General features: G+C 45.0%; 1 protein-coding gene across 1 annotated transcript; it reads right to left on the reverse strand.

Annotated features, from left to right (window-relative positions):
- Window positions 1-1,029: 1,029 nt before the first annotated feature.
- Window positions 1,030-13,588, reverse strand: LOC307092794 (sulfotransferase 2A1-like; the record flags this gene model as incomplete). Its single annotated transcript, XM_079760293.1, has 6 exons — window positions 1,030-1,356; window positions 2,577-2,757; window positions 4,674-4,768; window positions 8,014-8,140; window positions 10,266-10,474; window positions 13,459-13,588. 6 exons carry the CDS (start codon window positions 13,586-13,588, stop codon window positions 1,244-1,246), a joined length of 855 nt encoding a protein of 284 aa, XP_079616419.1. The 3' UTR covers window positions 1,030-1,243.
- Between the last annotated feature and the right edge of the window lie 12,062 nt (window positions 13,589-25,650).

The raw sequence follows: 25,650 nt of genomic DNA on the forward strand, positions 1-25,650 counted from the left end.
AACGATTGTCTGGGAGCTGGGTAACTTACGATGAAATGTTAATATTGTCCCCACCCAACATTACTATTTCCAAATGTGAATTTTTAACTGCGTTTTCTATTGATGTTTGGAAAGAGAGGAAGGGATAGAGAGATAGCAACATCAACCCTCCACCATCTTGAATGGGACTCTCCAAGGATCTCGTTAAGCTGTAACATTTTAAAAATGTATTTTTATTGATCTCAGAGAGGAAGGGAGAGGGAGAGGGATAGAAACATAAATGATGAGCGAGAACCATGGATCGGCTGCCTCCTGCACGCCCCACGCTGGGGATGGAGCCTGCACCCCGGGCATGGGCCCTGACCGGGAATGGAACCGTGACCTCCTAGTTCATAGGTCGAAGCTCGACCACTGAGCCCCTCCGACTGAGCTGACGTGTCATTTTGATGTGGTCATTGGAGGAGGCAAGCACAGCGTTCACCTACTCTGCCATCTTGAACGGGACTCTCCGAGGATCTCTTTAAGCTGTAATTTTACAGGCCCTGCTCAGTGGATTCCCTCTTTGCTTGGCTTCCAAGCTTCCAAGATCTTGGTGGCTGGAAAGTGAGGGGTCTTGAAGGGGGCAGGGTGTGGGCAGGGCAGGAGCAGTGCTTGGGCATTTGATCACGGGAGGAGGGTGTGCTTTAAATTTTATTTTATTTTATTTTATTTATTTTTTAAATATATTTTATTGATTTTTCACAGAGAGGAAGAGAGAGGGACAGAGAGCCAGAAACATCGATGAGAGAGAAACATCGATCAGCTGCCCCCTGCACACCCCCCCACTGGGGATGTGCCCCCAACCAAGGCACATGCCCTGGACCGGAATCGAACCTGGGACCCTTGAGTCCGCAGGCCGACGCTCTATCCACTGAGCCAAACCGGTTTCGGCTTAACGTGGATAGAATTGCCATTCGTTTTTAAAATACTGTTTGTTTATTCTCCTGTATGTTTGAAATATGACAACACTTTTGGAAGCTGGCATGGCTTCAGAAGAGGAACATGGTTAGTGTCAATTAAGCGTGGAGTGGATTGTAGGCCTGGTTGCGTTAAGGCAAGGGGTGAGCATCTGCCAGTAATGGGGTTCTAGAAATCACATCTCTTGGGGTTCTATCTGGACCCACCTATTTCCTAAATATCGATCATCATGTAGAGTTTGCTTCGTTGGGAACACAAGAGCCTCAGGAAATCCAGCCTGTGCACCCGATGCAGACGCGTGAGGCCGTTACTCCCACGGGAAGAGGCCTGGGGGGATCCCCGCCATCTTCTCTTGGTAAACTTTATCGAAGGCTTCGCTCTGGGCCACTGTGAAGTGATTTTCCCAGTCCCCGACGATTCCTGTCCAACAAAAAACATGAGTCCGGATCGGATTCAGAAATAAGGTCTCGGGACTTGGACGTCTCTGCCCGTCTCTACCGTGAATCTATCTTACACGTCAATACAAAACGCCCCCGTGTAACCAAGTAGTTCCTGCTCCCCGTCTGGATTCAGATGCAGGAACTACTTGGCTTCAATGCCAGACTGCTAGTTGCCTAACCATGTAGTTGAGTTCACAGTTTGCTGTCTGTTTAATAAGACTGTCCCCAGCCCTAACCGGTTTGGCTCAGTGGATAGAGCATCGGCCTGCAGACTGAAGGGTCCCAGGTTCGATTCCAGTCAAGGGCATGTACCTTGGTTGCGGGCACATCCCCAGTAGGGGGTGTGCAGGAGGCGGCTGATGGATGTTTCTCTCTCATCGATGTTTCTAACTATCCATCCCTCTCCCTTCCTCTCTGTAAAAAATCAATAAAATATATTTTTGAAAATTCCTAACTAAAGGTGAGTTATGGGGGGTAGTCAACTCCTAGGCCTGTAGTACCTTCCTTGGCAAAGGTCCATCTTTAATTTAAGTGAGACTGTTTATCGTCTGTTTGCATCTAAGATAACATACCTTTGGAATGCCAGAGCAAACCCCCCTCCTTTTTTGCCCCAAAGCCTTTACAGCACAAGATCACAGAAATCTTCATTGTTTCTTATTCCCTGACCACCATCTCTATGGGCTATAAATGCTCCTTGTTAACTATCCTGTACCCACCAATGTAAAAAAAAACAAAAAATATTTGTCTCTTCATTTCACTTTTTATTCAATTCCAGGGATTTCCCCACTTTGCTTTCTTCTGCCTCCCTGAGCTATCATCAATGGATTTTATGTAAACCCCTTTCATCTTCTCCGTTGATTCTGATGTATAAAATAAATTGTAAAATTGCCGTTTTCTGGAGCATTTTCTCTGTCTGTTGAAATTTTGCTTCCTGGCAATTGTCATCAGTTTGGCTCAAATAAGCTCATAAAAATTGTCAGAGAGAGATGTAATTCATCAGCAATGCTTCATTTTCTAAGATTTCTTTACAACCTCAGAAATACTCCAAATTATTCCTTAAACTCTCAAAGTCAGGCACAACTTATGTGATTTTAATCGATTCAGATATTTTCATCATCCCATGTCTTAGTGCATCAATAGAAGCTGGGGAGTTCGCTGTCCATCACATCCATGTTGTAAAGATTAGAGACTCTCTCTTACCTTTTCTCATAAGACACGCTTTGCTGTGATCCATAAGGGTATCGGGGAGTAGAGACAAATTACTCATGTTATTGTCTTTCATGGCCTGGAAGGTCACATTCTTGAGGACGGAGTCCAGTTGTTCTGGGCTTAGCTTGGTGCCCAAGAACTGGCTGATCTTCTCTACGCTGGCTCTTCTGTCCTAGAACGAGAACCGCAACAGAGAAAACGTGAAACTAAAGTACAACAGGGAGAGAGGAAACAGGGAGAGAGTCAGGAGAGAACGAGGGTGAGGAGGAGACAGAAAACGAAGAAAATCAGGAGGAGCATGCACGCGTCGTGTTCATGTAGGAAATGTGAGGTCCGAGTGAGTGCGTGAGTGGGCTTATAAGCAAACTAGAAGCCTGATGCACAAAGATTGGTGCCAGAATGGGCCTTCCCTCCCCTGGCTGCCGGCACCGCCTTCGCTCTGGCCGGAGCCGCCTTTCCACCTTCCCACGCTGCCCAGAGGCCCGGAGCGGCCGGGGGCGGTGCGGAACGCCTGCATCCTAGCCATGGCGACGACGCAAGTGTCCCGCCCCACCCCCAGCTGCTCGGCACCTGAGTATGCAAATTAACCCGCCCTCTTTGTTGGGTCAATTTGCATGCTCACTTCTGATTGGCTGGTGGGCATTGCAAAGGTATGGTCAATTAGCATGTTACTCTTTTATTAGGTAAATGCTCGTTGGAGACAATTGATCGTGAGACTCATGTAAGCCACTTTCTTTTGATGCCAACCTATGCTTCCTATGAATATCGACATAATCCACTCCTACAGGAATCCTCTTTCTGCCAATCAATCTGGGAACACGTCCTTACTTCCTGTACCGGTCCTGACCCAATCACGCCGCACCTTACGTGGGTCCCCACCCGACACTGCCCCCTGGTTCCCAGATTTTTGCCATAGAATCGTTGCTGACCCCCCAGCAAGTACATATGTTGTGAAGCTCTTCCTTGGCGCATGCATTGAGTGTGCCAAAGGATATAAATTAAAAAGTTGAAGAACATGTGCCAACTAATGAGGTCAATGACAAAAAGGCAAGGACCCTACTTGGTCACATTTCTGGGATCAGCTCTGATTGAAAGTGTAGAATGGAAACATTAAAGAATGCAGGGACTGCCCGGCCAGCGTGGCTCAGTGGTTGAGTGTCGACCTACGAACCAGGAGGTCACAGTTCGATTCCCGCTCAGGGCACATAACCAGGTTGTAGGCTCCATCCCTGGTAGGGCATGTACTGGTGGCAGCCAATCAGTGATTCTCTATCATCATTGATGTTTCTATCTGTCTCTCTCCCTTCCTCTCTGAAATTAATTATATATATATATATAATTTTTTTTTAAAGAATGGAGGGATTGCTGGGTCATATGGTAACTCTATTCTTAATCATAGCAATGTACACTTGAAACCTATGTAATCTTATTAATCAACTAGTAGCCCGTTTGCACGAAGATTCATGCAATAGACCTTCATTCACCTGGCTGCCTGCACCAGTTTTCTGCCGGCACCGGGGACCCAGGCCTTGGCTGTGGCCACCGCCTTCTGCCTTTTTCAGGGTCGGGGCTTGGCCCTGGGTGGTGGCCTTGGGCTCGGCGGCACCCAGCGTCCCTGCTACCGATTGCAGGAGCCGACCCCCAGTGGTTTCCTGCGATGGGTGCAGGCTCCCCGCTGGTGCCCAAGGCTGGGAAAGCCTCCGCCCCAGGCTTTCCTGGCCTTGGGCTCGGCCGCACCCAGCGTCCCTGCTACCGATTGCAGGAGCCGACCCCCAGTGGTTTCCTGACATGGGTGCAGGCTCCCCGCTGGTGCCCAAGGCCGGGAAAGCCTCGGGCGGCTTTCCCGGCCTTGGGCTCGGCCGCACCCAGCGTCCCTACAACGGTTTCCTGGTGGGCGTGGCTTGGTTAGTGGGCGTGGCTTGGGCGTAGCGAAGGTGCGGTCAATTTGCATATTTGTCTATTATAAGGTAAGATGTCACCCCCAATAAATTTAATTTTAAAAATAAATACGTAAAATTAACCTATGGAGGGATGGTAGACAGCTATGAATGGAGTTGGAGAGAGTGACATTTTTGGTAGAAGAATTACCTGATGCAGCTCCTCATATGATATAAAAAGGAAATTCTCTTTTCCTCTCATCTGAAGCCAGCCACCAACGTGGTCAAACCATGAGCCGAATGGCACTGCGAGAGAAGCCAGGAGAGAAGGTGACTAGTTGATACTTCTGAGCCCCGTTGCCTGGGCAACTCTGCTCGTGTTGGCCACGCCTTCGGGAGTTGATAAGCAAGTAGGCAACTCTGCACTTTTCCCGAGGCCATAACTATGTGATGAGCAAGTGGCTCAAGTGCTGGAAATTCTTTTTCTCTCATTTGCACGAGAAATAGAATTCTGCATTTATTGCCTAGATGGGCAACCAGTTGGGTGCTCTGTAGGATAACCATATTTAAGATGAGCTCCAGCTCTGCCTGTGAGAAAAGGAGATTTTGAATTTTACAGAGAATTTAGTTGGGAAATGAAAGAACTGAACTCAAATTCCACCTAGTATGGAGTCAATATCTTTGGTGTTTTGTGGGGTGTGTGTGTGTGTGTGTGTGTATGTGTGTGTGTGTGTATGTGTGTGTGTGTGTATGTGTGTGTGTGTATGTGTGTGTGTGTGTGTATGTGTGTGTGTGTGTGTTTCCTGCTGCGATTAAAGTGATGTAACTATGTGTGGACAGCACATGTGTTTGCCTCTCCTTCACCACCCCCTGCCTCTGGGACAGCACATCTTACAGGAATTGTGTCTCTGCCACGCGCTCTCTGTTCAGATGAGTGTAGCTGGGGGATCACAGGTCAGTGCGCCTGTCACTTTGATGTTGTTGATTTGTTCCAAATAAGCTAGTTGGCAAATAAGGACCATTTCAATAGTCTTATATGCTTTTATCCCCACCCCCCACCCCCCACCCCCCACCCCCGCCGCCCCTGTGTGTGTGTGTGTGTGTGTGTGTGTTTTTCCACTGAAGAAGAAGTTACACATGAAAGTGTAAATGCTACATGCCGGAAGCCAATTCCAGCATGTCATAATTAAAAGAGTTTCATCAAAAGGTTGATGGAACTTGGGGACTCAACAAGGGCTGAGTCACATATGTCATCACCTGTTGGAATGGCTGAAAGGCACTTCCCCCAAACCTGAATAGGATGATTGTTTGCTGCCAGACAGCTCAGGGCATCTTAACCTACATGTTATTGCCTCCTACTGGCCAAATACCTGAACAGCCGTAGTGTGTGTCTGTTCAGAAGCAATCTAACAATGCTTCTGTACCCTACCCTCTGAAGTGTATATCTCCACCTTGCCTTAGGACAAATTGTGCTAATAAAAAGCAAGGGTCCTGAGACAAGGAGAACTTAGCTCCTTTAGCTGAAGCTCCTCTGACCCCCAGTGCCTTTCAAAATTATCTTTTGTCTTTGGACTCTTACACAATCTACGCACAACCTTTCTCCAGATTGCTGAACCCTTCTTGATGCTGAAACAAGAACCCTGGCAGCTACAATGTCAGAATTTTCACAGTTACCCTAGATTTGTACCCTTTCCCATCCCATCAGGAACACTTGAGCATGCCTCCTACACAGTCTCATCACCAGACTGTGTTTTGAATGACAGCTGTGATTAGCCAAATAATGGTCCCCACAAAAAGTGTGTATGTCCTAATTCCAAAATCACATTGGAGATGTGATTTAGGATCTACAGTATAGATGGAAAGATTATCCAGATGGAAAGAATGCAATCACAGGAGTCCTTAGAGCCCTGGCCGGTTTGGCTCAGTGGCTAGAGCATCAGCCTGCAGACCAAAAGGTCTCAGGTTCGATTCCAGTCAAGGTCACGTACCTTGGTTACAGGCTCCTCCCTGGCCTTGGCTCTGGTCGAGGCTCATGGAGGAAGCAACCAATCAATGTGTTTCTCTCACATCGATATTTCTCTCTGTCTTTCCCTCATTCTAAAGTCAATGGAAAAATATCCTCAGGTGAGGATTAACAAAAATAAAAATATAAATTAAAAAAATTTTTTAAAGAGTCCTTATAAGAAAGATTCAGAGTGTCAGAATCAGAGAAAGGGATGTGATGACAGTACAGTTGGAAGGATGTGGCCATGTGCCAAGGAATGTGGGCGTCCTCTAGAAGCTGAAAAGGCAGGAAGTGAATTCTCCCCTAGAGCTTCAAGAATGGAATGTACTGAGGCCCTTGAATTACTTTTAGCTCATAAGCATATTTTGGATCTCTGAACTCCAGAACATGAGACAATTTTTAGTTGTTGTTTAAAGCCAATAAATTGGTGATAATTTCTAACAGCAGTGATAGGAAACTAATACACTTCCTGTGTGAGCCACATCCTGCGTGGCTTAGGGTTCGGGATCTGGAGAAGGGCTGTACGCAAATGACAAGACAAGAAATAATAATTTGGAAATTGGGGGCCAGGCGGAGAGTCCAACGCAAGAGGAAGGACTTCACTGGTGCCCAGGCCTTGCCAACCTTTTATTCAATTTTGGATGCACGTCTAGCCCTTAGGCAGGCAATTCCAGTAACAGACAGACTATCTTAAAGGTCAGTAAATATTAGTAAAGATTTACTCTGAGACTATTTGGTCAGAAAATTGCTTGACCTACCATTGTCTCAACTAAACAATCGGTGCATAGCTCTGGCCCTTGCCAGGGCTCAAGGTTCACCAGCGTTCCAGGCTCCTTGTTTACACTTCTCCGATAGTCAAGACAACGGGATAGTTTCCAACAACGTCCCAAGACAATAGGTGAGAAATGATATCTCAGTAGAGTTTAAATTCACACATCTCTTATTTTGAGTAAAGTGAATTACGTTTTTATATGTTTACACTAGAGGCCCAGTGCACAAATTCGTGCACGGGTGGGGTCCAGCCGGCCCGCCCCGATGGGGGCCCATCAGGCTGGGCTGGCTGGGGGGAGAGGCCGTGGGCAGTTTGTCAGCTGGCCCAGCTCCCAGTCGGGGTGTTGGGGGCTGATTGGGAGTGGGGCCAGTCGAGGGGAGGGGCTGTGGGTGGTTGGCTGGTCGGCCTCGCCCCTGATCAAGGTGTTGGGGACCGATCAGGGGCCAGGCTGCCCGGGGGTTACGGGGGCTGATCGAGGCCCGGATCAGGCAGGTTGGCTGCCGCAATGCGTGTCATAGCCACCAGTTGTTCCGGTTCTGGCCATTCCACCATTCTAGTCACTGGGCTTTTATAGATATAGATACTACTTTTAGAAAATGTTGTGGGAGCAAAGCATGTTGACAAAGGTTCTCCGTAAATGGGACTTACTCCGATTCCACAACATTGAGGTCGGATTGCAATGTCGTTGTATAAACCATGAGAAATTAAGGCCTGGATGTGAGGGGCAGGAACTCCACCCTGCCACCTAGCATCCTTATTTTGAGTCACACTCACCATTTCCTTGAAGGAACCATTCAAAATATCCTTCAAATGAGTCTGGATTTTTGGTGACCTTCACCGCTTTCCAGAAATGATAACCGGAAACAAGAATATCTCTGGGGTTTCTCACAATGTAGACACACTGAAATAAGAAGAAAAAAAAGGAGATAAGAAAAATAGGTACCGTATTTTCCGGCGTATAAGACGACTGGGCATATAAGATTTTCCTGGGTTAAAAAATCGTCTGATACGCCAGAAAAATATGGTATTTCCATCTTAGAGGTAAAGTGACTTGTGCTCAAAGCTGCATAGATATTTACCATATTTTCTGGCATATAAGATGACTTTTTAACCCAGGAAAATCTTATACTCCCAGTCGTCTTATACACCGGAAAATATGGTATACTCATTCTCCCTGCCCCGAGATTTTTGCAAGTCAAGAAAAATTCAATTCTCGTTAAAGTGCCGAGTTTCCATCTAATCTTCTTTCATTCTCTCATTTAACAAAATATTGAGAACCCACCATGTGACAGACACTTACTCAGGCTTTACGGAAGGAACAATGAGAAACGTGTGGATCCTTTCGGTTCTCAAGGACATTATGACGCAATGAATGGAGAAGTTTTCTAAAGGTTTCGCGGGGGAGATAATGTTATTCCATTTGGGCACCACTGACTCAGAAGCCCTGAGTGTGAATTAAGCCTCCTGAGTTTTGTTGGGACTTGGACAGTGACAACCCTACTCTGCGTTCTTCCAGGAAGTTCCTGTTCTGGGCTTCTGTTGATCTTCCTAGGAATTCCTACCATACCAGCATTTCCCCGATACGGAAATATTTTTTAATATATTTTTATTGATTTCAGAGGGAGAGATAGAAACACGCATGATGAGAGAGAATCATGGATCGGCTGTCTCCTGCAAGTCCCCCACTGAGGACCGAGCCCACAACCTGGCCATGTGCCCTTGACCGGGGTCGAACCTGGGGCCTTTCAGTTCGCAGGCCGACACTCTATCCACTGAGCCAAACCGGCTAGGGCAGGTCATTTTTTTTTTTGTGAGTTTTTTTGGTCATTGTTCACGAGTCATGAAGGAAAGTTATACGTGAGAGATCATGATGGAAATCTACGCGTGAAAGGCTCAGGTCTAGTAGGATTTGTGTCCCCAGTGAAGAGGAGGGAGAGATACAGCCGAGTGGAGTGCGTGCATAAGAGAGGGCCATTGCAATGAACCACTCAGCACTAACAGGCAACGTTTCTGTTGAGAAATCAATTGATAGTCTTATGGGAGCTCCCTTGTACATAACTAATTGCTTTCCTCTTGCTGCTGTTAAGATTCTCTCTTTGTCTTTAGCCTTTGGCATTTTAATGGTGATGTGTTTTGGTGTTGGCCTCTTTGGGGTCATTAGTTTGGAGCTGTTTGCACTTCCTAGACTTGTATGTCTATTTTCTTCACCAGGTGAGAAAGTTTTCAGTTATTATATCTTCCAATGTTTTCATAATAAATCTGGTAATAGGACATCCCATAAGATGGTTTGAAGGAGTTTCATACAATGTGGATAATATTTTTGGTGTCATATGTTTTAAACTGTAAGCTCAGATGAGGCAAAACGCACATTTATAGCCCAGGATCACGCAAATGTTCAAGTCTTCCTTTCGAGCTCCTAAAATTACACATTAGAGGGCTGTTGATCTACTGAATGGAAACAACTTACCCAACATGGATTGTATCATGATTGGAAAAGCCCCCATTGAGTTTCAGATGTGAGGGCCAAACTCACATGTCCTCTGGAACTTAGGTGCTGGTCTCCGATTGAGATGCCTCCCCCATGGCCATGGCCATGTTGAGGACCTGGGTGTAGACCAGTGGTCGGCAAACACATTAGTCCACAGCGCCAAATATCAACAGTACAATTGAAATTTCTTTTGAGAGCCAAATTTTTTTAACTTAAAAGTTCTTCTAACGCCACTTCTTCAGAATAGACTCGCCCAGGCCGTGGTATTTTGTGGAAGAGCCACACTCAAAGGGCCAAAGAGCCGCATGTGGCTCGCGAGCCGCAGTTTGCCGACCACGGGTGTAGGCGATGCAGCCAGGGTTTTTTTTTTTTTTAACTATAGGCTGAGTATCCTCTGGAGCAATCCCAGGAGACTGTCTGGGAACAAGCCTTTCAGATATCTTCCTTTACCGAGTCACATGTTAGCCGTGTCCTGAGAACAAGGGCATCCCGGACACCCCGCGAAGTGACCCAAACGGACATTGTGTGAGGGGCTCACCTTGGCCTTGGACGTGAAGAACGTCTTGGGGAAGAACTGCACGGGGAGGTGGGAGGTGTAGAAGCGTGCGTCTTTCTGCTTCTTGATAAGTTCAAGCCCAAAAGAGCTTTCTAGCCATGGTGTACGTTCCCAGCTGACCACAGACTGCACCCAGCTGGGATCTCCCCTGGTGCGGATCAGATTGATAATCTCCTTTATCCAGTTGGTTCCTGTATAGCAAAGAACGCAGTGTCACCTATTTCAATCTGACTTTTGACTCCATCACTACATTTTATGTATGTATGTATGTATGTATGTATGTATGTATGTATTTAATATGCACCTATCACTTTGCCATTTCAAAACCTTTCTTGGAATTACATTGTCTTTGGACAATTTCCTAATGCCTTACCATGACTTCAAGATTCCTCATTGATTCCAGCTGGCCTGGCTCGGTGGTTGAGACAGATACATTGAAAAACAGAAATAGCCAACACAGGGAATAGAGTCAGTAATATTGTAATCACTGTGGGTGGGGCCAGGTGGAGACTGGGGATATGGGGGTGGGGGGATCACTTTGTAAGGTATGTAAACATCCAATCACTATGCTGTGCATCTGAAACTAATATACTAATATGTCCCTACCATCAAGAAACGAATTACTGCCCTATCCAGTTTGGCTTAGTGGATAGCATGTCGGCCTGCGGACTAAAGGGTCCCGGGTTCGATGCCGGCCAAGGGCGCATGCCCAGGTTGTGGGCTCAATCCCCAGTAGGGGGCATGCAAGGGGCAGCTGATCAATGATTCTCTCATCATTGATGTTTAGATCTGTCTCTCCCTCTCCCTTCCTCTCTGAAAGCAATAAAAAAAAATATTTATTTTTTTTTCTGTAACCGGTTTGGCTCAGTGGATAGAGCATCGGCCTGCGGACTCAAGGGTCCCAGGTTCGATTCCGGTCAAGGGCATGTACCTTGGTTGCGGGCACATCCCCAGTAGGAGGTGTGCAGGAGGCGGCTGATCGATGTTTCTCTCTCATCGATGTTTCTGACTCTCTATTTCTTTCCCTTCCTCTCTGTAAAAAATCAATAAAATATATTTAATATATATATTTTTTTATTATTTTTTTTTAAGAGCCAGCAAGTGTTGCTCAGTGGTTGAACATTGGCCTACGAATCAAGGAGGCCATGGTTCAATTCCCAGTCAGGACATATGTCTGGGTTGCAGGCTTGATCCCCAGTGTGGGGCATGCAGAAGGCAGGCGATTTATGATTCTCATCATTGATGTTTCTCACTTTCTCTTCCTCTCTGAAATCAATAAAAATATGTATTTTTAAAAATCAACGGGAAAGCCCTAACTGGTTTGGCTCAGTGGCTAGAGTGTCGGCCTGCGGACTGAAGGGTCCCAGGTTCGATTCCGGTCAAGGGCATGTACCTTGGTTGCGGGCACATCCCCAGTAGGAGGTGTGCAGGAGGCAGCTGATCGATGTTTCTCTCTCATCAATGTTTCTAACTCTCTATCCCTCTCCCTTCCTCTCTGTAGAAAATCAATAATATATATATATTTTTAAAAATCAATGGGAAAAAATATTCTCTGGTGAGGATTAATAAAATAATCTACACTAATAAAAGAGAAACACGCTAATTGACCATACCTTTGCAACACTCACCAGCCAATCAGGGGTGAGTATGCAAATTAACCCAACAAAGATGGTGGGCTTAATTTGCATTTGCAAGTGCCAAGCGGCCGGGGTTGGGGCGGATGCTTGTGTCATCGCCATGGCAAAGACTCAGGCGTTCCGCACCACCCCAGCTGCTCCGGGCCTCTGGGCAGCGTGGGAAGGCGGAAAGATGGCTCCGGGCCAAGGCTCCTGGCCAGAGCGAAGGCAGTGCCAGCAGCCAGGGGAAGGAAGGCCCATTCTTGCACGAATCTTCGTGCATCGGGCCTCTAGTAATAATAATAAGATTCCACATTGATTTTTCCATTTAAACACATCCAGCCTCATCTCCTGATACTATACGATTCCTATCCTCCACAGCATTGTTGTTTTTTTCAGGTTCCTGACTATCCCTCCATATATTTCAAATCTAGACCATTCCCCATGTAACCCACCCTGCTCTGTTCCCTCTCCAACTCTGACAAAGACCCTTATCTTTGACCAAACGTTAGCCAGACTCTTCTGAGTCCTCTACATGACTAGATCTTGACAGTCTGTGACCGTCCTTGCTGAGCCAAGTTGAGCAAGAATTCTTATAAGTCAATAATGAGAACCCTTTCACCCTGGATAGCTTATCAAGGTTCCCATCCCCCATCCTTGATGCCCAACGCCTTGGCTTGTCCTAGCCTGGATCTTGTTTAGGCCGTTTTTGCAAGAAATTTCTAACCCTTGATGTCTAATAAAATCCTCGTAGTAATTTTGCATCCACTGACCTCCTCACTCTGCTCATTACCTACAAATCCCCAGCTATCTGTTACTTTCAGAGTTGATTTTAGTCTCTCTCTCTCTCTCTCTCTCTCTCTCTCTCTCTCTCTCTCTCTCATTGCACTAATCTGGAATAAAGTCTTTCTGCCCATTTTATCAAATGTCAGAATATATGTATTTGCTCCTCACAATATTACTTTTGCTGTGGACATCTCAGGATAGATGGTTCCTTGTGCCCAGATTCTCAGGTATGCTGTCTCCTATATTTATTTTTGTTTTGTTTTGTTAATCCTCATCCAAAGATAGTTTTCCATTGATTTTTAGAGGGAGGGATGGAGAGAGAGAGAGAGAGAGAGAGAGAGAGAGAGAGAGAGAGAGAGAGGTGAGAGAGTCACATCGATTGGTTACTTCCCACACGCACCCTGACTGAGGCTGGGGATCATACTTGCAACCCAAGTACGTGCCCTTGACTGGTAATCAAACCCAAGACGCTTCAGTGCACGGACTAACATTCTAACCATGTAACCACACCAGCCAGGGCACCTGTCCCCTTTAAACGCCCAACGCAATCACCTGAATCATCTGCCTTAGCCTCTTCACCCATAAGGCTCTCTATATCTCTACAATGCCCTGCTGGTCACATCCCTTTGTATCATACCTGCCTGCATGAACCCCCTCTTTCTGGAGTGTAACCACACCAGTCACCAAAGCATACTCAAAGGTAAGGCCTAGAGAAGGCACACCTTTGGTGATCCCACTCCCCACCTCCTCAATGTCTCATCCCACTTTCTTACCTGACTTCGGGTAAGAGATTACGATGACATCTTCATCCCTTGCCACAAACTCATCCTGCAAAGATTTGAGGTCTCCAAGGATAGTTGTGGGGAAAGAAATCCCTTCCATCCACACATGATCTCTAGCCATTCCCAACGCCAGCCTTTCAAGCTTGGTCTGGTCCATCTGGCCACAGCAATAGAAGACAGACACTCTGCTTCCTGGTTCTGATTCAGATATTATCTACACTTATAAAAGGTTAATATGCTAATTAGACTGGACATCTTCCAGATGTCCTTTTGGACAAAGCCACGGTGGCAGGGACCGAGGCAGAGGTGGTTAGGGGGCAATCAGGCTGGCAGGGGGAGCAGTTAGTGGGCGATCAGGCCGGCAGGAGAGGGAAGTTAGGGGTGATCAAGCTGGCAGGGGGGAGCAGTTATGGGTAATTAGGCTGGCAGTCAGAGGCAGTTAGGGGCAGTCAGGTCGGAAGGCAGAGGTGGTTAGAGGCGATCAGACAGGAAGGCAGGCAAGTGGTTAGGAGCCAGTGGTCTTGGATTGCTAGAGGGTGCAGGCCGGGCTGAGGGCCCCCCCCATGCACAAATTTTGTGCACCAGGCCTCTAGTATAATATGAAGGGCAGAGCCATCCAGGTTTCCTGGATGACAACTGGGAAAAACTAGGAGGGTCATGGTTATCTTGAATAGTCATGAGCTAACTCGGAATACTGTGTTGAGGACTCATGGATCCATTTCATAAGAGGGGGTCCCCAAAGGCTAACAAGCAAAGTGGGGATAAAACACACATGGAGCCCTGGCCGGTGTGGCTCGGTGGATAGAGCGTCGGCCTGCAGACTGAAGGGTCCCGGGTTCAATTCCGGTCAAGGGCACATGCCTGGGTTGTGGGCTCAATCCCCAGTGGGGGGCGTGCAGGAGGCAGCCGATCCATGATTCTCTCTCATCATTGATGTTTTTCTCTCTCTCTCTCTCTCCCTCTCCCTTCCTCTCTGAAATCAATTAAAAAAAAATGTATATTTTTTAAAAAGACACATGGACGTCTCTTTTCCATTTGTGGGCAGTTTCAGGGAAATTAAAGGTGAGGCTCTTTCTCCTGCCGCAACTGCCTTCCTTGTATGGACACCTTCCCCCAGGTCCCACGGCTGGCCATTGAGTAAGTTGTGAACGTGTTCCATCCAATGGTGCACCTCGAGCCCATGAAAACTGTGACTCACCTAAAGTAGCTTAGATGTGTGTAATGTTTGGTCTGGAAAAACACATTTACCCGCTGTACACCGTGAGCGTCTGGAGACCTTCCCCATGGGCCACGCGTGTCTATTTTTTTTTAAAAAATGTTTTCCCTACATGGCAGCCCTGACCAACTTTAACATCATTTTTTCATGAGAGTTTTCAGCTGAAAATATTCACGAACACCCGAATTGCGAGTAATATATTTATTTTTATCACATTCATCGCAAACTGATTTTCCTTAATTAAATTCAAAATATCGTGGTGTGTGGGGATGGTTTGGATGCGTAGCAGTTAACTTTAAAGCCACGTTCACACTTGATTCACGGTATTTCCAAATGTTCATGATCTGATGACATTGGTAGAGTTTTTGTTTGGTTTTTTTTTTAACATCCTTCTACTATGAAGTGAGCTAATATTGACTTAGTTGTTCCGTTTACTGTGGCGACATTAGACGTTGAGAATCAGGTGGGTCAGCCAACACTCTGTGAGTCCGTGTGACTGCCAACTGCCAATGCCACTGTGTTCATGCCCTGTATATCAGAAGGACTTCAGCATTTGTTCAGACGAATCGATATTTCCAGAAAATAAATTTCATGTTCCTTTTATAATTTCTTTAAGAGTTAAAAATAGGAATCGTTTTCTGTTTGTGTAAATGTTTAACATCAGAATACACAGAGAAAAGTCAGAAAAGAAACACTTGCTTTTCTTTTTATTATGTGTTTATTTGAGGATGATGGGTTATGCATACAGCATAGTTTGAAATCAGAGAGTCCCTTGTAGGCAGCACATAGGTGGGTATTTAAAAAAAAAATCTCTGTCTTTTAATTGGAGAATTTAGTCCTCTTACATTTAAAGTAACCATTGATAGGTCTGGACTTACGATTGCCATTCTTTATCTTGTTTTCTGGCTGTTTTATCATTTCTTTGTCTTTTTTCTCTTGTTCTCTCCCCTTTTGATTTGTTCATTTGCTGTAATGTTATGCTCAGATTCCTCTCTCTTTATCTCTTGTGTTTGCACTATAGATTTTGCTATATGGCAGCCATGTGATATACATGAAGTATCATATGTCTTATCAAATCTCCACCCTTACTCTTCTCCCCCACATTCTATGTTTTAAGGTTACATTATACATTCTTTTACCTTGTGTACCCATTAACTAACTGTTGTGGTTAAAACTGATTTTAATACTTTTGTCTTTGAATCTTCGTACCAGATGTATAAGTGATTTATCCACCACCATTATCACGTTAGAGTATTCTGAATTTTTCTTAAAATTTCTGAATATATCTACATATTTACTTTTGCCAGTGAGATTTATAACTTAATGTTTTCTTATTACTAATTACTGTTCTTTCATTTGAAAAAGTCCCTAAAACATTTCTTATAAGTCTGGTCTAATGACAAATTCATTTAGCTTTGCTTATTTGGAAAAAAATAATCTTTTTTAAAATTCTGAATAATAACTTGATTGGGTAGAATATTCTTTTTTTAATATATTTTATTGATTTTTTTTACAAAGAGGAAGGGAGAGGGATAGAGAGTTAGAAACATCGATGAGAGAGAAACATCGATCAGCTGTCTCCTGCACACTCCCTACTGGGGATGTGCCCGCAACCAAGGTACATGCCCTTGACCAGAATCAAACCTGGGACCCTTGAGTCTGCAGGCTGACGCTCTATCCACTGAGCCAAACCGGTTAGGGCTCTTTCCATTTTTTAGGCAAATGAGTCACACCCTTTTATAATATTAAAATATTTGAGCATTAATATAATTGCAGATTTTTTCTGATCATTTGTATAACTTGATAAATGTGTATGTATTGTATATAAAGTATATACACTCGACATACAAATATATATCTATATAAACTATATTATATCTATCTACACTAATAAAAGAGAAACATGCTAATTGACCATACCTCCGCTATGCCCACCAGCCAATCAGGAGCAAGTATGCAAATTAACCCAACAAAGATAACAGCGGCCACGGAGCTGGAGCAAGCAGGAAGCTTGGGTTGCCCCCAGCGATGGAGGAAGCCAAGCTTACCACCCGCCCTGGCTGGCCCTGGCCTCTTCTCAAGGCTACAAAGTTTCAATTATTGAAGATAAATAAATCCCAGATACCTGCTTCCAGCCGGCCCTGGCCTCCGCTCAAGATGGCGCTGAAAGAAAAATGAAGGAGGGGCTGGGAGCCATCAGCCCCTCACCAAAGCTGGCCAGGCACCCCAGTGGGGACCCCTACCCTGAAGGGGGTGTGGCCAGCTTGAAAACGGCCCTCAGCCCCTCACCCAGGCTGGCCACATCCCCCAGCGGGGACCCTCACCCCATGGGGGCATGGCCTGCAAACCACCATAGGCCCCTCGCCCAGGCCACCTCATGCCCCAAGGGAACCCCCACCCTGATCCAGGACACCCTTCAGGGCAAACCAGCTGGCCCCCACCCATGCACCAGGCCTCTATCTATACTAATAAAAGGGTAATATGCTAATTAGACTGGGAGACCTTCCAGGAGACCTTCCAGATGTTCTTCTGGACAAAGCCATGGTGGCGGGGCCGAGGTAGGGGTGGTTAGAGGCCAAGAGGGACAGCAGTTGTGTGATCAGGCTGGTGGAGGGCGGGGCCATTGGGGTTAAGCAGACCAGCAGGGGGGCCAGTTGGGGGAGAGCGGGACATGGGTGGGGGTCAGTTGGAGGTGATCAGGATAGCGGGGGGGGGGCGCATAGTTTGGAGTGAGCAGGCCAGCAGGGGGGAAGTTGGGGGCAAGCAGGCCAGTGGGGAGGGAAGGTGAGGGCGAGCAGGACAGCAGGGGGCAGTTGGGGGCAAGCAGGCAGGCAGGCAGGTGAGTGGTTAGGAGCCAGTAGTCCTGGATTGCGAGAGGGATGTCCAACTGCCGGTTTAGGCCCGATCCCTGTAAACCAGCAGTAGGACATCCTTCAAGGGGTCCCAGATTGGAGAGGGTTCAGGCCGGGCTGAGGGACACCCCTCTCCCCCGTGCACTAATTTTGCACACCGGGCCACTAGTATATATATAAAAACCTAAGCAACCAGCCGACCATTTGACTGTTTGACCATTTGACCATTCAACCGGTAGGTATGACGCGCACTGATCACCAGGGGGCAGACGCTCAATGCACAGGCATGGAAACATGGAACAGACTGATGAATCTCAGAGGGAAGAGGGGAGAGGGGAGAGGGGAGGGCGGGAAGAGATTAACCAAAGATCTTATATGCATACTAGAGGCTCGGTACACGGATTTGTGCACTGGTGGGGTCCCTTGGCCTGGCCTGCAGGGATCGGGCCATAACCAACAGTCTGACATCCCCCCAAGGGGTCCCGGATTGTGAGAGGGTGCAGGCCAGGCCGAGGTACCCCCCACGGGTGCATGAATCCCTGCACCGGGCCTCGAGTTGCTATCTTAACAGCATAATATGTATAGGTACAAACATATATGATTCATAGAAAGAGTTTTGGCCCTAACTGGTTTGGCTCAGTGGATAGAGCGTCGGCCTGCAGACTGAAAGGTCCCAGGTTCGATTCCGGTCAAGGGCATGTACCTTGGTTGTGGGCACATCCCCAGTAGGGGGTGTGCAGGAGGCAGCTAATCGATGTTTCTCTCTCATCGATGTTTCTGACTCTCTAGCCCTCTCCCTTCCTCTAAGAAATCAATAAAATATATTTTTTTTAAAAAGAAAGAGTTTTATATTGCTGGTGGAGTTTTAGACAGTTTTCCTTATTTCATATTTTAACCTCAACTCTCAGAGGATGGACTATCGCCTGACATGTCCAACACCTGGTTTTCACATTCTTAGCAGATTCTCCTCAATGGAAATGCTGCACATTTTATCTTCCAGAGCAGAATATTTCTCGAAGTCTGTTTCTCGGGGACGGGGGTGGGGGGGGGGGTGATCCCGCCTGTGGTAGACTCAAAGTAAAGAAAGAAAAAAAAAACAAAGAATATTATCCCCAGCAAAGTTATCTTTCAGAATTACAAACAATATATATTTTTTCCAGACAGGCTATAGCTACATGATTTCATCACCACTACACAAGACTTATAAGAAATGTTAAAGGGACTTCATCAAGTTGAAATGGAAGAACACTAAATAAGTAACAGGAATACATGAAATTATAAATCTCATTATAGTAAAAGTAAAGATCTCAGTCCAAAATAGGTAGATAAATTCAGAATACTCTAATGGTGCAATGGTGGTTGATAAATCACTTACAACTCTAGTATAAAAGTTAGAATACAAAAGTATTAATCATAGCTGTGACAACAATAGTGAGTTAGTGGATACACAAGATAAAAAGATGTAAAATGCGACATTAAAAACTTAGATGTGGCACAGCTGGTGTGGCTCAGTGCTAGAGCATCGACCCATGAACCAGGAGATCACAGTGGGATTCTTGGTCAGGGCACATGCTGGTCAGGGTATATGCCCAGGTCGGGGATGTGCAGGAGGCAGCCGATCGATGTTTCTCTCTCATCGATGTTTCTATCTCTCTTTCCCTCTCTCTGAAATCAATGAAAACGTGTTTGTTTGTTTTTAATTTAATATGTGGGAGGGGGAGAGTAAAATGTAGAGCTTTAGTATGCATTTAAAATTAATAAGTCATGCCCGTCTGGTGTGGCTTAGTGGTTGAGTGTTTACCTGTGAACCAGGAGGTTACAGTTCGATTCCTGGTCAGGGCACATGCCCGGGTTGTGGGCTCGATCCTCAGTGTGGCGTGTGCAGGAGGCAGCTAATCAATGATTCTCTCTCATCATTGACATTTCTCTCTTTCTCTCTCTCTCCCTCTCCCTTCCTTTCTGAAATTAATAAAAAAAATATTTAAAAAAATAAAGTTAATAAGTCATAACCTGTTTTATGTAAGCCTCATGGTGACCACATAGCAAAACCTCTGGCAGATAAAGAAAAGAGAAAGAGAAAGAAATCTAAGTATATCACTTCAGCAAATCATCAAGTCACAAGGAAGAGAAATGGTGAAGGAATCATAAAACAGCCAGAAAACAATGAACAGAATGGCAATGGCAAGTCTATCACTATCCATAGTTACTTTATTTTTAAAATATATTTTATTGATTTTAGAGAGGAAGAGAAAGGAGAGAGGAGAGATAGAAACATCCATGATGAGAGAGAATCATTGATCGACTGCCTCCTTCACAGCCCCCACTGGGGATCGAGCCCACAACCTGGGCCTGTGCGCTTGACCGGAATCGAACCTGGGACCCTTCAGTCCGAAGGCCGATGCTCTATAGGACTGAGCCAAACGGACCAGGGCTCCGTAGTTACTTTAAATGTAAAAGAACTAAATTCTCCAATCACAGGACACAGAATGGCTGAGTGGATTTAAAAAAAAAAAAAAAAGACCCACATATTTGCTGACTCCAAGAGACTCACCGATTTCAAACTGTTTGCTGTAGGCTTAACACATCAATACTAGGAAGCAGGAAGTGGTCAAGGAGTACTCCGTTGTGTAAATGTCCCGCAGCTTTGTATCCTCTCATCTACTCACAGGCCCTCGGGCCGCCCCCAGTTCTGACTACTGTCAATAGCACCGCAGTAAACCCAGGGGTGGATGTATTCTTGCCAATGAGTGTTTGGGTTTCTTCAGAATAAATTCCCGGGAGGATGTATCAGGTAGCGTGATCCGTCCAACTCGGTTCCTTTTCTAGATTGCTACTGCTATTTGGGGTCTTTTGGGGTCCCAAATAAAATCTGGAGTATTTGTTCCAGTTCTGTGAAACACGCCATTGGCACTTTGCTAGGAATGGCGTTGCACCCAGAGATTGCTCTGGTGGTATGGACATTTTCATGAGGTTAATACTTCCTATTCATGGCCACGGTTTAGGCTTTCATTTATTTGTTATCATCTTCAATTTTTTTTTTTCTTCAGTATCTTACCCATTTCTGAGCATAGGCCATTTGTTGGCTTGGTGACGTGTATTTAAGGCTGAGTCACAAGGCAGTCCCGTTTTTAATTTTTTGAGGGCCCTCCCTTCTGTTTTCCGTAGTGGCTGGGCCAGTCCCCGTTTCCACCAACAGTGCATAGTGACCCCCTTGTTAACGAAAAAAAGCCATTGAAACCTGTAAAGAATTTCTGTGAGTTTATTTGAGCCAAACTGTCGACATAGGCCGGGAAGCAGAACCTCAATGAATTGAGATAATGCTCCGGAGAATGCAGGGTCACATCTATATTTATACATTGAAATCAAAGGAAAGGGACGTAGGTGAGTTACATGAAATCCATTGGTGACAGATTAGGGAGGTGGGACAAAGCAAAGCGGGGAAACCTCTGGGATAGGGTGAAAAGCGAAATGATGGACAGGTGCTTCTCTTACAGAGATGGATACAGGATACTTTAACGTAATTAACAGTTGACAATTAACTTGATAACAGTAACAATGAGGGAATGTCCCGGTGCCATTTGCTGTGCCCTGAGGGGTCCGGGGTCAAAAGGAAGTTACAAGTTACCCAGACATCTCACAGATATGTTATCTTAGAGGCAAAAAGGCAAATGGGCTCAGTAAAGAAGATCTAAGTTGATCTTTGTCAGGGAAGATATCAGCTTAGGAATGACTGCCCACTATAACCTGTTTGTAGTTAAATATTTAATTTTCAGACCATCTTTTGTGGTTATTTTAGGTCTCTGAGTTTTCAAGACCGCCACACAGGCCTCCCCTGAGCTTGTCAGGTTAGCAAGTGGCTTCTTTCGTTCACACCCTTTTCTCCACATCCTCACCAGCACTTGTTGTTTAGTAATTTACAGATGACAGCCATTCTGACAGGTTCTGACAGGTGGTATATCCTCGTGGTTTTAATTTGCATTTCTCTGACAATTCGTGGCATTGAGTATCTTTTCATACACTGAGTGGCCAGATTATGATGACCTCTGAACACATATATCAGAGGCCCGGTGCATGAATTCGTGCATGGGTGGGGTCCGGCCAGCCTGGCCAGTGGGGAGGGGACGTGGGCGGTTGGCCGGCCTGCCTGCTGGTTGAACTCCTGGTCGAGGGGACAATTTGCATATTAGCCTTTTATTCTATAGGATAGACACAGAGTGGCCAGATGATTATGTGTTCAGAGATCCTAATAATCTGGCCACTCAGTGTGTATCTATTGGCCATCTGTATGTCCTCTTTGGAGAAGTGGCTATTCAGGCCCATTGCCCATTTTTTAACTGGATTTCTCATCTTTCCTTTAGTTGAGTTGTATGAGTATTTATGTATTTTGTAAATTAACCCCTTATCAGATCTACCATTGGCAAATATGTTCTCCCATTCAGTGAGTGATCTTTCATTTTGTTGATGGTGTCCTTTGCTGTGAAAAAAAAAAACACAAACTTTTTTGTTTGATGCAGTCCAATTTGTTTAATGTTCTTGTTGTTGTTTCCTTTGTCCAAGGAGATATATCGGAAAGAAATATTGCTAAGAGAAACGTCAGAGATTTTGCCGCTTATGTTTTCTTCTAGGAGTTTGATTGTTTCACGTCTCACACTTAAGGCTTTTTCATCCATGTTGAGTTTATTCTTGTGTGTGGTGCAAGAAGGTGGTCTGGTTTCATTTTTCTCCATGTTTCTGTCCAATTTCACCAACACCTCACATTGAAGAGACAGTCGTTACCCAATTGTATGTTCTCGCCTTCTTTGTCAGGTATTGATGGACCGTATAGGTGTGGATTTGTTTGTAGGCTCTTGGTTCTGTTCCATGGAGCTGTCTGTCTACTTTTATACCAGTAACCATATTGTTTTTATTACTATGACCCGAAAGCATGGTTTGATATCAGGTAGCGTGATCCGTCCAACTTGGTTCTTTTTCTAGGTTGGGGTCTTTTGGGGGTCTTATGTGGTTCCAAATAAAATCTGGAGTTATTTGTTCCAGTTCTGTGAAATACGCCATTGGCATTTTGCTAGGAATGGCGTTGCATCTAGAGATTGCTCTGGTGGTATGGACATTTTCATGAGGTTACTACTTCCTATTCATGGCCACGCTATAGGCTTTCATTTATTTGTTATCTTCTTCAATTTTTTTTCCTTCAGTATCTTATACATTTCTGATTACAGGTCTTTTATTTGCGTGGTTAAATTTATTTCTAGTTATTTTTTTAATATATTTTATTAATTTTTTTTTACAGAGAGGAAGGGAGAGGGATAGAGAGTTAGAAACATCGACGAGAGAGAAACATCGATCAGCTGCTTCCTGCACACCTCCTACTGGGGATGTGCCCCCAACCAAGGTACATGCCCTTGACCGGAATCGAACCTGGGACCTTTCAGTCCGCAGACCGACGCTCTATCCACTGAGCCACACCGGTTTCAGCTAGTTAATTGTTTTTTTTTAATGAAATTGTAAATGGGACTATTTTCTGGGACAGGTTCTGACAGGTGATATGTCCTTGTGGTTTTAATTTGCATTTCTCTGATAATCAGTGGCATTGAGTATCTTCTCATATATCTCTGTTGGCCATCTGTATGTCCTCTTTGGAAAAGTGCCCATTCAGGTCCATTGCCCATTTTTTAATTGGATTTTTTTTTCTTCCTTTAGTTGAGTTGTATGAGCCCTTCATTATAGTTCATTATTGGTGCATAAAGTGTGATCAATTTCTAAATGTTTAGACTTATTTTGCTACTTTATTGAGTTTATTAGTTTTAGTAGTTTTTTGCTCAACTCTTTAGGATTCTCTATATACAGTACCTTGTCATTGGCAAATAATGACATTTTTACTTGTTCCTTTTTTTTATTTGAATGCCTTTTATTTCTTCTTCTTGTCTTATTACTATGGCTAGGACTTCCAGGACTATGTTGAATATGAGTCGTGAAAGTGGACTTCCCCGTGTCATTCCTGATCCTAAGAAAAATGCCTTGAGTTTTTTCCAGCTGAGTATGATGTGAGCTGTGAGTTTGGCATTCCTGGACCCTTATTATGTTGAGGTATGTTTCTTCTGTTCCTGCTTTGCTGAGAGTTTTTGTCGTGAATGTATGCTTGGTTTTGTCAAATGCTTTTCTTGCATCTATTGATGTGATCGTATGACCTTTATTCTTCATTTTGTTTATGTGGCGTGTCATGTGAACTGATTAGTGTGTATTGTACCAAACTTGCATCCCAGAAACAGATTCAACTGAACCATGGTGTGTGATCTTTTGACTGTATGGCTGAGTTCAGTTTGCTCCTATTTTGTTGAGGATTGAGGCATCTGTGTTACTCAGAGATATTGCCTATAATTTTCGTTTCTTGGTAGAGTCTCCATTTGGTTTGGAAGTGGAATAATGCTGGCCTCAGAACATGTGCATGGGAGTCTTCCCTCCTCTTGAAGTGTTTGGAATCGTTTGAGAAGGATAGGTGTTAGTTTTTCTTGGAATGTTTGTGAAAACTCAGCTTCGAAGCCATCCGGGTCAGGACTTTCGTTTGTTGAGAGATTTTTTTTTAAATTATTATTACTGCTTTGATTTCGTTAGTTGTAATCAGTCTGTTCAGATTTTCTATTCCTTCTTGATTCAGTTTTAGAAATTGGTATGTTTGTAGGAATGTATCCGTTTCTTTCAGATTGTCCAATTTGTTGACATATGGTGGTTCATAATATTTTTTTAATAATCTTTTTGGCCATGACTGGTTTGGCTCAGTGGATAGAGCGTCGGCCTGGGGACTAAAGGGTCCCAGGTTCGATTCCGGTCAAGGGCATGTACCTTGGTTGCAGGCACATCCCCAGTAGGAGGTGTGCAGGAGGCAGCTGATCGGTGATTCTCTCTCATTGATGTTTCTAACTCTCTATCCCTCTCCCTTCCTCTCTGTAAAAAAATCAATAAAATATATATTTTTTTAAAATCTTTTTTGTTTCTGTGTTGTCTGTTGTTACTTCTCCTTTGTCTGATTTTATTGATTTGGAATCAAAGCTTAACATTACAGCAAAGGAACCCAGCAAGAGAAAACAAAAGGGAATTCTGAAACATCCAGAAAGCAATGGACAAAATGGGGATGGCAAGTCCATAACTATCAAGAATTACCTTATATGTAAAAAGACTAAATTCTTCCATCAAACAACATAGAATACCTGAATGAATGATTTTTTTAAATAAAAATTTATGGGGTGGTGAGGGCCTGGGGCAGGGGGACAGCGCCCGGCTGGAGAGGGGTCAATGAAGGGGGAAAGAGGGACATATGTAATACTTTCGACAATGAAGAAGTATTTTTTAAAAATAAATAAAAGACTCATTTATATGCAACCTGGAAGAGACTCGTTTCAGACTATATGCTGTAGGCATAACATGTCCTCCATAAGTAAACACATAGTCACACAAGCAAATGTTTGTTTTCTGAGTACGTACAGACCTTTCACTCAGTGTATCCCAGCGTTAAACATTACACAACCCAGAGTCACTCCTGTCCGTAACTCGGAGAACTTGGGAAAGGATGTCACATTCATGCCTCGGGCTTACCCGTTGGCCTCAGGAAGCCAGTGAGCCCTTCTGATAGAGGATTGAAACGATGGGGTTCCCCGCCGACAGTCCTTTGGGCTCATGGAGTCTTGGTGGACCCACCTGAGTCTCAGCTTCCAGGAGCAAGTAAACTCCTGGAAGGAGAAAAATCGGGCAAGGAAATAATGATGAGCTCGTCTCGTGTTAAAGGACTGTACCCGTTCCGCCCGTGCCTACACACAGGGTCATCGGAAAGACTGCCAGTCATGGGTGGACATGGCTCAGGCATTTCCAACAGGCCAAAGAGAACACAAGTCTAACCTGATTCTGTTAGAAAAATCGCCATTTTCAGGGGCTCTCTAGAAGCCACTTGTTTGGAGGTGTTCACAATTCATTCCATAATTGGCCGTGAACCCGAGAGAAATTGTCCGCAGCATGAGGACATACAGAAAACCGGAGAAGAACCAAGCAACGCTTAGAGAGATGGAGTTACATTTATTACGCGCGGGCCCAGAGGAAAATGTCTCTCAAATTCTGGGCCCCAACATG

This window comes from Cnephaeus nilssonii (genome assembly GCF_951640355.1).
Source record: "Cnephaeus nilssonii genome assembly, chromosome: 20".
NCBI classification, from domain to species: domain Eukaryota; kingdom Metazoa; phylum Chordata; class Mammalia; order Chiroptera; family Vespertilionidae; genus Cnephaeus; species Cnephaeus nilssonii.